At 44.3% G+C, this 12643-nt stretch overlaps 2 protein-coding genes across 2 annotated transcripts; both read left to right on the forward strand.

Moving 5' to 3' along the window:
• Window positions 1-6479: 6479 nt before the first annotated feature.
• Window positions 6480-7322, forward strand: LOC127761844 (protein SMALL AUXIN UP-REGULATED RNA 16-like). Its single transcript, XM_052286176.1, has one exon. It carries the CDS (start codon window positions 6615-6617, stop codon window positions 6903-6905), a length of 291 nt encoding a protein of 96 aa, XP_052142136.1. The 5' UTR covers window positions 6480-6614; the 3' UTR covers window positions 6906-7322.
• A 3084-nt stretch (window positions 7323-10406) lies between these two features.
• On the forward strand, window positions 10407-11517 carry LOC127763757 (non-specific lipid-transfer protein 4-like). The gene is made up of 2 exons (XM_052288551.1): window positions 10407-10829; window positions 10920-11517. The coding sequence occupies exons 1-2, from the start codon at window positions 10594-10596 to the stop codon at window positions 10927-10929; spliced, it is 246 nt and encodes an 81-aa protein (XP_052144511.1). The 5' UTR covers window positions 10407-10593; the 3' UTR covers window positions 10930-11517.
• The last annotated feature ends 1126 nt before the right edge of the window (window positions 11518-12643 follow it).

The following is a 12643-nucleotide window of genomic DNA, read 5'->3' on the forward strand; positions in this document are numbered from 1 at the left end:
CGCCACAACAGTCATTGGGAGGCTATAAAAAAGGAGTTGCCATTCTCACTTCACTCACACACCTCAAGCAAGAGCTCTCTCATTCCTCTCAAGTTTAGTTTAGTAGTATCTAGCTGGTGGAATAGAAATAGAATAGGAATCAGGAGCCCGGAAGAGTTCGCGTATGGCTCTAGCAGCTTTCCTTTCCTCTTTTGTAAGCTTTGTACTTTTATTAGAATACACTTCTATATACATTTATGGTATTGAAATACTTTCCGAGTATATGAGTACCTACTTTACATTATGTTCTTGTTATACTGAATGTACGGCTAGCTTATCTGGGAGATGCTTTGGTGCGGGTATAGTGTTTGCTTATGCAATTACTCTATGTCATGACAATAATATTAGAGTAGTATCTGATAGTTTAGACGTGGCGTCTAGATTACGGGATATCATTATTTGGGGTTATATATTGCAGATGAGAGGTGTGCCGCTGATGGTGACAGCTCAGTACGGGTATTCCTCCGCGCCTATATATAATCCTAAGTTAATTTCCTGGGGAGGGTATTCCTCCGTATTTAGCCCTGGTTGGATGGTCATGACGGGCTGTTGTAAGGAACTCGGCAGTCAGAGGTGGCTTCTCGAAGTACCAGGAGGGCATCGGATAGAGGGTATTAGCTAGTATATCAGTTAACTAGAATGTATGTATACTATTGTTGACAAAAAAATCGAACACACCGGCCTGGGAGATCTACTTAGCTCCAGTGCAAGTCCAAATATAATGAGATGGGAACGTGCCAGTCAGTTTGATCCTGCAACTGACAAGATATGCAAATAGTAGATCAAAACAGCCAATCGGCTGACAAGCCGATGGAGTAGTTCCAGCCGATAGTCGATAATAGCCGATGTCGATAACAGCCGATAGCGATAGGGTTTATGCACTCGGCTATATGTCCAATGTAGATAATGATATAAAGGCAATCGGCTGATGATGATGTAATAAAATAACAATATAATCCAATATAAACCAATCGGCTAGCAATGATATGATAAATAAGCATCGATCCGAAGGTTAAAGCACACATCGGCTGGAGGTCCGATGTCATGAAATCCACAAGATTGGATTAAACAGTGAAACCTTTGTTGTCATCGGCTAAATCCAACTTATATGTATATGCAATCCTCATGAGCCGATGCAACGTACATATAACTCACCGGCTGAAACCCCGATGAAACCCTTATTGGCAATCAATAAGCAGGCTAGAGATTATGGTTCTAAGCACGACTTAGTAGATCAAACTTAACTGATGCAGCACTAAGTATGAAAAGAAACATAATATCTAGACAATCAAGCCGATGACTGATTTTCAAGGTGGTAGATGCCTATGCTAATCTAATCTAGCAATGCGATTTAGCCGATACCGGCAGAAACCCTAAAGCGAGAGATAGCCGATAGAGCTAAATTGATATCCTAAGATTAGATTAACAGAGACATATGATAAATAGGTAGGCAAATATATCATCCAAATTAGAGCAATCCAAGAGGTCGAATGTACTGATGCAGCCTTGAACGACGCCGATGTAGATGAGACAATTGTCTGGGCCGACGGAACATTGGACTTACCCCTTCGCCGGAGATCGAAGACGATGCAGCCCCGCGTCGGGTGCCAAGTTCCGCCGGAACGTAAAAAACAAAAGTAGAAGTAAAAAGGGTGGCGATGCTCCGAATTGTATTGATCGTAGCGATAGATTACATAGACCCCGGGTGTACATATTTATACCCATGGGTTGATAGAAGTCCTTGTCGGACAAGAAAGAAACTAACCTAAAGATAAAAGGAAAATATAAAGTCCTTATTGGACACTAAACACACTTTCCTAAAGATAAAAGGAAACTAACAAACTATTTCTAATTAATAGATAAACTCATGCCGCATCCTCTTTAAACTCGATCACTTAGGGATAAGCTTCCTTTAGTAGATTGATTTCCTTAACCGAATATAGCAGGAATCCAACTATTGGCGACTTGATAACTCCCATCGGCTGATTCCGAGATGTTGCAGCCGATAATGATTCTAAGCCGATGACGTCTTTGCCGATTACCAAATTTCACTATTAACAACTATGTATATTAGAAGTATATGAATAGACTTCTTTTCTCTTTTCTTTCCACTTAGCTTAGATAATACATGATGAGGATGAGTAGTTAAATGCTTTTGTGTCACTCTACCCTTGGATTATCTTAACCCCTGCTTAGAATATGATTATCACAAGTAATATATAAATTATTAGTTGAGTTCTCTCTACATGATCTTCCCACGGGATAAAATAAATACGATACCCTTGGAATACTCTCGGATGAAATACTACAATGGTATATCCGTGCGTTTGCTGATGAACTCTATAGCCATAATATACCAGATGTATTTTTGCGCCATTGCTGGAAATTATATTTCTAGTAATGTCGTTAAGAAATACTAACAATGAGTGAGATAGATTGGGTAGACACTAGAGGCTGAGTCATCCATACAGAAAATCGGGCCAGCTCGATCGGTCATCGGCTCGACTATCTCAGGGGTGTTCGTTTTTTTTTTAAAAAAAAAAAAGGCACCTATAACCATATCATAGCTGCCCGCTTATTAAAAAACTGGTTTAGATATTATTGGTGCCAGTATTTTTAATAAACAATCCACATAAGGGATTATATGCGCCGGTTTCTATATATATATATATATATATATATATATATATATATATATATATATATATATATATATATATATAGTAAATTTGTTTGGTGCTCCATGGTGCCCGGACACCATTGTTGAAATTGAGTATATACCCAATTCAAATGAGTATGAAACTTTTTCAATTACTTAGGTATTAACATTAACTACTTTACTAACTAGTTTAAAGCAAGTTTAAACTGAATTTGAACTTGTTTTTGTTAGATTTTGATTCTAGGTATATAGCATCCATACATATAATTAGTTAGGTATGTAAACGCGGATTGTGAAATAAAGTTAAATTTGAGTTGTTTTGTTGATAAGTATAGGTATGAATCAAATTATTATAACTAGGTATATACTCACAATTTGAAAATTTTAACAAATTTGAATGATTTTGTGCATTAGATACCATGGTGCCTGGCACCATGGTGCCCCATATGAGTGTCATATATATATATATATATATATATATATATATATATATATATATATATATATATATATATATATATATATATATATATATATATATATATATATATATATATATATATATATATATATATATATATGAGATGGTGGAAAGGCGAGCAAAGTGATGTTTTTTATGTACTAGCACCTACGAGGATGTTTCCTATTAGGATATTTTATAGTGTAAACTCTCAAGTTAGAGATGAGGGATGACAAATGGACTTATTCCTATTGGCGTTGTATTGGTGTTGGGTATGGGCCTCACATTTTATTGGGATGGGGTCCCCGAAGGCCAGCTCTGTCTAGGATTGCTCTTGGAAATCAAGTAGGTCCCCAAGCCTCCATGAACGCATTCTTTGTTCTTCATCTAGAACCTGAATTCCTCATAATAAATGAACGCCGTCATGCATGCTGAATCTGCTGGCATGAGAGAAAACTAGAAGTTTTTTTATAAAAGAAAAAACTAACTATATGGTTTATATTAGGGCCGGATCTAAAAAGGATTAACAGGGTCTAAACAAACTATACAAAAAATTATAGTCCTTTTTCTAATGGATGTATGATAGAAAATTTTAGTGGAGACTTTATGAGGGCTCCCATGGTTACAACACAGATAGTGGGGGCTCAAGAACCCACAGACCCACCTTATAGACGGTACGTACCTGCGTCTTTGGAGACTTTCCACCACGTACAATGCATTACAATTATGCTTATTATTGCATTTGCATGACCTATAAACTTATTTTTCTTATATCTGCAGGACCTACATATGTCTGGGGTGTGATACAACTTACAAGTGTACTGTGTTAACCATGTACGGAGTGGCATGAATGCATGGGCTGCATGCATGCGCGTGAAACAGGCCGGCAGCCACTAGGCAGGCAAGTAGCCGAGAGACCTGGTCCAGTCTTTGCTCCCGGGCCTTCCAACCACTGGATCGGCCTATTCCAATTATATCGAGATATTTTTCTCACTCATACATGCATGCAACGAATTAGTCTGAATGCATGCGACATTACCAATTTGTAACCACCTAGCACTAGCAGTAGGTAGATAGCGAGCGTTGGTGCGTGCGTGGATGGTGGTGGAAACGCCGGGTGTAAATATGTAAATGTAACCGAGCGCGGCAGTGCCAATGATGATTGGGGGAGGAACACATGGCCATGCCCCGCGCATGCATGCGTGCATGCAATGCATGGGCCAGCCAGCCACAATGTACCCCGGCGGAAACGGGAAACCGGAAATGAACGGCAGCGAGAGCGCCTGTGACTCTGTGGGCGATCACCAACCGGCGGCCCTTGCGCTAGGGTCCTCAACGCCAGTCACATGCAACAGCAGCAGACAGCAACTTTCCCAGGACGCACATGATAGTACCACTCTCTTGTACCCGCATCTGCACCTCTAAATCCTAAGCTTGATACTCTCTCTCTCTCTCTCTCTCTCTCTCTCTCTCTCGCAACGAGCTACAGGCGTGTACGTGTTGTACGTATACTTGTACGTAACTAGGTATAGCAGGACACAACAACTGAAGACTTTGCTAACAGTACTGACTCTTCAGATTATAAGAAAGCTACCTCTCGATCTGCAGGGGTATCCAATCGAAACAGTACTACTGACTCTTCAGGTGATAATCAAAGAACCTGAGCATTCATGGGCTCAGTCTCCAAGATTAGGTGATAGAAATCTGAGGTTTAGCTAGGCAAAGTCTTCTAATTAATTAAGTTGGAGCAATGCAAGACCAGGCAAATGAAACTAGCACACAAGTTGCAAGACCAACTGCTGGCGTAGCAAATTGATTCCAAGCGTACAGATCGACAGTTTGTAGATCTATGTGTCAATTAACTGACAAATCCATCTATGAATGCATGGTACATGTATTTACAGTAGACTAGGTGCTTGGCACCGATGCAACTATTTTCTTATTAATTTATGACAATGGCGTGCAATGTTCTTGCCCATGCTTGAAAAAAAACAGAGAGTAGCAAATGCGGTTTGACCAAAATCAACTGAGATCCTCTAAAAGACGGTCATAATTAATCAGAGTCAACTTTTTTGTGCTTAGTACTCCTATCTACTGGTACATCTTATATATATTTCCATTTATGTGATGAAGAGCGTTGTTTGAACTTTAAGCAAACCATATATAGGTTGTTTGAAAATGCAAAAGGCAAATCATTTTGTAGTATATACTGGGGATCTTGTCCATTTCGCTTTTGGAAAGAGAAAAGCAGACTCTCTCTGCAACTCATGGACTCGGCACATGCCATGACCGGAAATTCTGTGGCACAACATTTTCTCCCACTCAATGCTTGCGTCGAAACTGATAAGTGTGTTATGTTAGTTCGCATCTTGCGCCTGGGCTGACAGTCTATCCGATCCCCAAACACTATAGGATCATTAGATCATGCGGGTTGTACGTCTCTTAGCAACTATGTCAAGTTGTGAAGATATCAGTCCGGATGCGCATATAGGGTATATAGCACTAGCAGTCATCGGGAGTAATTACATACTTTGTTTCACTTTCAGTAGCGATCAACTGTCACAAGCATGATAAAAACTAAAACCAACATGAAGAAACCGAGAATCATACAACATGTTTTCTTTTGACAAAGATGACTAGCGGTGTCCATAAATTTGTTCTCATTCTCTGTTTATGGGACAACGACATCGGTTTCAATCAGAACGTCAAAGTGGACGGAACCGCTCAAATCACGTTAGCCACACTACCTGCGCCATCTAGATAGCCGCAGGAGGATATATGCACCTGTTCACCCCCAGCCCAGTCCATTATGTGGAATCTATTATACTCCATCATTTTCACAATATAAGATTTTCTAGCATTGCCTATATACATATACATGTTAACATTAAAATGAATATGGGCAACGCTAGAAAATCTTATATTGTAAAACGGAGGAAGTATCAATCAAGGAGCTAGCGTAGCCTAGCGCTATAGCTTGTATTAATAAGCAAATCCGGAGTCATCAATTGAGTAACTATTTGGTGAACTCCTTAAACTTTTCCTGGACATAGACTCTAAAGAGAAAAAAAAAGATGGAGGGCAGAGAGAGATGAAGAGATGAGGAGGCCCCAGCTTGTCTGGAAGAACGTACAGCTACCCTAGGTTTTGAGATGGCATCCAAGCTTAACTTTTTTTTTTTCCCTCTTCCACCAAAACACACGACCCCATCACCCCCGTGGTCCTGCCCCCTCATCTTGCCCTACCATGTGCACTTGCACCTCCTCCTCTTCCCTCACCTCCCCCATAAATACCCAGCCACACCGCCCGCTGCACACCGGCCATCTCCACCACGAACTCTCCAAGCTCTTCTTCCTCCTGAGCACTCTAGCTTCACTGCATTGCTTTGCAGCAGCAACAGAAACAGAGAGAGAGAAATACACTAGCTGATTGATCCAGTGGAATTTGGTAGCTGTGATGGCGAAGAAGATCGCGCCGGCGGCCAACCTGAAGCAGATCCTGAGGAGGTGCTCGAGCCTTGGGAGGAGGCAGCAGCAGCAGGGCGCGGTGCCGAGGGGCCACTTCCCGGTGTACGTCGGCGAGAGCCGGTGCCGGTACGTGGTGCCCATCGCCTGCCTGGAGCACCCGGACTTCCTGCTGCTGCTTCGGAAGGCCGAGGAGGAGTTCGGCTTCGAGCACGACGCCGCCATCACGCTTCCCTGCCACGAGGCCGACTTTGAAGCCCTCCTCGCCGCCCTGACTGCCTGAGTGACCGTTCAATCGATGAGGCGATCGACCACTTACCCGGCCGTCGTCGTTGGTGGCTGCCGCTTCCGGCGCACGGTGCTGCAGCAGCTGCCCGGTCGCTCGGCCGGGGCACCAGAGATGCACGCACACGCAGTGGCAGTACGGCTGGCATTGGTTGGAGCTTGGTTGTGTAGTGTAGACCGGAAATGCAAACATGGGAGTTCCGGCCGGAAACCGATCAATCACCGGGCGGGTAGACTCTGCTTCAGCTGCCCGGTGGCTGGTGGGGGTTCCAGGCTTCTTGCTCGTGGGATTCTTTCACGAATTCTTGCCGGTTCATGCAGCAAAATTTGCTGCTTTTAGCTAGCTATCTAGCTTAGTGTACGTACGCGCGTATGTATATAATGCGGAGACCAATTGATTGATTTGTTCCTCGAATGGTTTTGATCAAATGAAGGAGAACACCATTGCTCACCTCAGGCGCGCACTGCCTGATGTGACCTTCTTGATAAAACTTGATGATGATTGGCATATCTCGACTAGCTACAGCGCCTACAGCTAGTCAGGGGCGTGTAATGGGAATTAACTTGACAAGAAAGATGTGCTCTTGATAAAACAGCAGACTGAAATGCAGATTGCACCTACCGTGCACGAGAGAGGTTTGAATTTAATCTCCATTACAGTGCTATTTGGTAGGTTTCAATCATGGACACCCCTTTCAGAGTTCATTAGTAGGGACACTCATGGAAAAGTAGAAATGGCGTACGGGCGATAGATTCACAATCTCACTGGATGCTGCTGGTATCTACTTTTCAAGCTAGCTCCTCACTACCGTCGCCTTTACATTATACTCTTGGATGACTCTGTGGTTGGCGTAGATATGGGTGTCTTGCAATTTGTCCCCTAACAGTTGGAGTCGTACGTGCGTGTGCGCGACCATGTACGTCTCCACCAGGCCACCACCAAATGGCCAATACTTTTGGTTCACGGTCAAGCTTGGATAGGATATGGCGATCCATATTTTGTTGGATATGGCGATCCAGTTATTTGTTTGGTTGGGTGAATATGGCGATAAAACTGTTTGGTTGTAGTGATGAAGGTGGATTTGGTGATCCAATTTTTTGTTTAGTTGGGCGGAGTAGGTGGATGAGCAAATGTGGTCACCTCTCACTGTAGAGAGGGTGAGTATACCCCCATCAAATTCATATATACTACAAATCACAAATTCATATATATATATACACACACACAAATCAACATAGAGAAAAAAAAGAAAAAAAACAAAGAAATAGGAAAATAAAAAGAAGGTCTTCGGCGCTCACATCAGGCGCCTCCGTCGAGCTCGCCGCTCCCGCCGCTGCCAATCTCGCATCCGGCGCCGCCACGGAGCTCGCCTCCCGCCGCCGACGAGCTCGCATCCGGCACCGCGGCCGAGCGCGCCTCCCGCCGCTGACCAGCTCGCATCCGGCACCGCGGCCGAGCGCGCCTCCCGCCGCCGCCGCCGACGAGCTCGCATCCGCTGCCGCGGCCGAGCGCGCATCTGGCGCCGCCACCGCCACTCGCACCAGCTGCCGCCGCCGCTCGCAACAGCCGCCGCGAGCTCCCACTGGTCACCGCCCTCGCCATCGCTCACCAGCCCCTCCCTCGCCGTCGCTCTTTCTTGGAGAGGAGTGACGCGACCGCCTTAGTCACCTCGCCCCGCGCTCGGGCAGCTGCATCCGGCCAATTCGGCCGGATCCCCCCATCCGGCATCTGGGGGGAATATTCCTCCCCGGGCCGCCCCATCCCACCCCTGCCCAGGAACCAAACACCCACAAAATATGGGCCGCTATGTCCTATCCACCTATATCTCTCCATCCAAACACACCACTAGGCAAAGGTTATGCTTGTCAATGAAGCTCGCAAACAAAATTAATGCTCTATCTGTTTCTTTTTTATTTCAAGTAGCATTATGGTCTTGTATATTGCGCGGCTAGAATCATTATATTTTTTCTCACATAATAGCATATATATTTTTATTTTTGTATTATTAAAATATATTAAAATGACAACATAATTTTCAATTCTGTTATGACCTGGCCAAACTATTCGATACGTGATATTTATAGTGTATTGTATATATGCGATAATTAATAATTATTTTTTGATTTCTAATTTTAATTATTTTTTATTATATTTCTGTATGGACTCTAAATTACTCATCTTTCAATAGTTCTTATTTTTATAATTTCAAATTTTCTTTATTTATAAATTTTGTTCCTATATGGACTCTAAACCCTTCTTTCCGTATTTCTTATTTTTAAATTTCAAATTTCAGTTATTTAAAAATTTTATTTCTATATAAACTCTAGACTTCTCTTTCAACACTCCTTTTAAAAAAAACAAATTTGAAACGCAATTTCAAAAAAAGAATAGCCTACTCCTCCGTCTCTCACATGGATGACTGCAGGTTGGTAGTGAGAGGACTCTTAGTACCCGCAAAAAAAAGGGTTTTCCGTTATTTGTAAATCGTATTGCTATATGGACTACACTCTTCTTTTAATATTTCTCTTTTTTTTTTATTTCTAGTTTCATTTATTTATAAATTATATTCCTATATGGAATCTAGAATTTTTTTTAATATTCGTTATGTTTTAATTCTAAATTTTCGTTATTTCTAAATTGTATCCCTATATGGACTATAGACTCTTCTTACAGTATTCCTTTTCTAATTCCTTTATTGTAGGAGTATTACTATAAGGTTTCTAGCATCTTCTTCCAATATCCTTTTTTTTAATTTTGATTTTAGATATTTCTAAATAGTATTTTTATGTGGACTCTAAGCTCTTCTCTTTGTTTTCTTATTTTTTTAATTTTGAATTTCAGTTAGTTCTAAATGAACAATTGTTGCATGGATCGACTAGCCTAGGCTGTAGCAGATATGCGAAATATATACTACTCATAGAACACATATCCAATAAAGGAATACACATACTATGAGCATAAATAAATAAATAAATAATAAGATAATTCCATTAATTCAAGGGACAAATGATATTGGACCCTAAGGAGCTTTTAACTATTTGCCACTCTTACAAATGTTGCTTAACGATTTGCCACTAGGCCCACATGTCATAGACACATGAGAGCCCACATGCCATTGATAGGGTGTGGTAAATCGTTAATTGCCATGTCACAAGAATGGCAAATAGTTAAATTTCGCCCAACTATCAAATTGACCCTATTTTTTTAAGGGGCAATTGCATCTGTGCCCCTACTTTGAAAGTCAATTGCTGTTTTGCCCCCACTTTTAGGGTTTGTATTTTTACCCCCACTTTTTAAATCTGAAGTAGTCTTCTATCCTCACTTGTGACAACCGTTTGGTGGGTCCCACATTTTGTGTTAAAGAAATAAAAACAAAATAAAAAAAAGGTTTTAGAAATTATGTAATGACATTTGTACCCCTGAGGGAAAGGGAATGGATAGGGTTCTTCCCGTGCGTCTCCGTGAGTCGGGTCGAAATCCTAGCTAGCTAGCGCGGGGGCGGCGGCACGGCACGGAGGCGGCGGCGGCAGCGGTGGCGGCCACGCGAGGAGGCCGCGGCCACGAGGGCGTGCGCCGGCGTCCGCTCGCAGGAGGTCCACAGCCGGCAGCCGCTGCTCTTCCACGTGGAGGCGGCCTCTCACAGCCGAGGGCAAGACAAGGCAGAAAAGGGAAAGTTGTTGGCCGCATGCTTGCGCCGTGCATCATGTACGCGACGGGGAGGGTGTCCGCCCCCACTGGCGGCTGCTGCGACGGGGTCAGGACCCTCAACTCCGCCGCCGCCGACCACCAGACCACCTGCGCCTGCATCAAGCAGCAGACGAGCGGCATGGGCGGCCTGAGGCCCGACCTCGTCGCTGGCATCCCCTCCAAGTGCGGCGTCAACATCCCCTACGCCATCAGGCCTTCCACCGACTGCTCCAGGTAATTCATTTGCCATCAATAACGGTTTTGATCTGTGTTATTAGCTGCAGCTTTTGTTAATTTGCCTATGTGTTGTGCATTCGCATGCAGGGTGCACTGAGTGGATCAAAGTCGTCAAGTGATGCGACAATGATAAAGGAGAGATCGATCCATCGATCTGCAGCTTTCATTTTGCGGTTGCTATCTGCATTTGTCGTCAGAGATGGAGCTATCGAAATGCATGATGCTCCTTCGTTCTGTTATTTCCTGCTTACATTCTGCTTCGTTAATTGCGGTTTGTTGCTCTATGCAATGAAGAACTGGACACAGAGCGATCAACAATTAACAAAAAAAATCTAGGGTACATGGGCTGTTGTATTTTTTTTGGAACAATTCACAACTCTGTTGTATTATCCATGTACAACTAAATGTGGCGTTGACGTGTAGTTTAGAGGGTTCAGAGTGAATGCATAGGCCGTTCAAAGCCTCACATTATAACACTCACACAAGCTGAAAAAAAATGAGGGCAAAATCACACAAAGCTAAAAAAAAATGGAGGCAAAACTACAATAACCACCAAGGGTATATATGTCTTTTTCTCTACAATGACACCGTTAGTTGTGGCGGTTAGAAATGAGGGTACACGACTGCTTCAGATTCAAAAAGTGGGGGTAAAGCAAACTCTAAAATATGAGGTAAAACAGCAATTGACTTTGAAAGTGGGGGCATGGATGCAATTGCCTTTTTTTTAACTTTGCTCATTTGACCCCGCTTTTTAAAATCAAAGCCACCATCTGACCCTCTTTTTAATAGTCCGTTAGTGTCTTAGTTAGCAAAATGAAAAAAAATAAAATTGCTAGTATGAACTGACCAATATACCCCTGATTATAAATAATAACCTTATCCAAGTTACAAATCAAGAGTCTTCACCCACACATTTCGGTGGCACGGCTGGGCGCATGGAGGAAGGAGGAGCGGCGGGCGGCGGCGTCAGCGAGCGAAGGGAGGGACGGCGATGGGCGCGCGCGCTTGGAGTAGCAGCAGCGACTGCTGCCATGCGGAGGGAGGAGCGGCGGGCGGCGGCGGTCCGCGCAGGGAGGAGGACTGCCAGCGCTGGCGCGCAGAGGGGAGGCGGCGCCTGTGTGTGGAGGAGCAGCGGCGTCGGCTGCTGCCGAGCGGAGGGAGGGGCGGCGTCGGCACGCGGAGGCAGGAGAACCGGCGGCGCCTGCAGGCGGAGGAGTGGCGGCACGGGCTGCTGCCGTGTGGAGGGAGGAGGAGCGGCGCCAGCGAGCGAAGGCGGTCGGCGCGGGCGCACGGAGTAGCGGCAGCGGTTGCTGCCGTGCGGAGGGAGAGAGGGACGGCGATCGGCAGTGGCGCCGGCGCCAGCGCGCTGAGGGGTGGCGGCGACTGCGCGCGGGCTGACACAAGTGCTCGAATCCGATTGTGCTCTCTCTCTTCTGTCAGTTCCGGCGAACTCCAATGCCATTGACGTCGGCGGTGGCCGGATGGTCATCCAGCCAACAGAGCACATGCCCATGGCACAGCCTCTCATCCCCGGCCTGCAGATCGACGGCAGCAACAGGTCAACAGTAACAGGCAGCCACTGGCGCCACCATCGTCATCTCGACGGCCGAGTTCTCCTGCCCGGTGTTGGAGAGCGAGCAGCTGAACACTGTCCTGAGCTCCAATGACAATGAGATGAACTACAAATATTAAAAAGGACTGAATGAAAGAAAAAAAAATCTTTGATATAACATTGGTAAATGAGCAAGGGCAAAAATGATAATTGCTTCACAGTTAACTGTCGCGTCCCAAATCGACCCTAAAATACATCC

This window comes from Oryza glaberrima, chromosome 2, assembly GCF_000147395.1.
Source record: "Oryza glaberrima chromosome 2, OglaRS2, whole genome shotgun sequence".
Classification (NCBI taxonomy): domain Eukaryota; kingdom Viridiplantae; phylum Streptophyta; class Magnoliopsida; order Poales; family Poaceae; genus Oryza; species Oryza glaberrima.

Excerpts from the sequence above, each read along its gene's own strand:
- LOC127761844 (XM_052286176.1), top strand. The coding sequence starts at position 6,615 with ATGGCGAAGAAGATCGCGCCGGCGGCCAACCTGAAGCAGATCCTGAGG.
- LOC127763757 (XM_052288551.1), top strand. The coding sequence starts at position 10,594 with ATGCTTGCGCCGTGCATCATGTACGCGACGGGGAGGGTGTCCGCCCCC.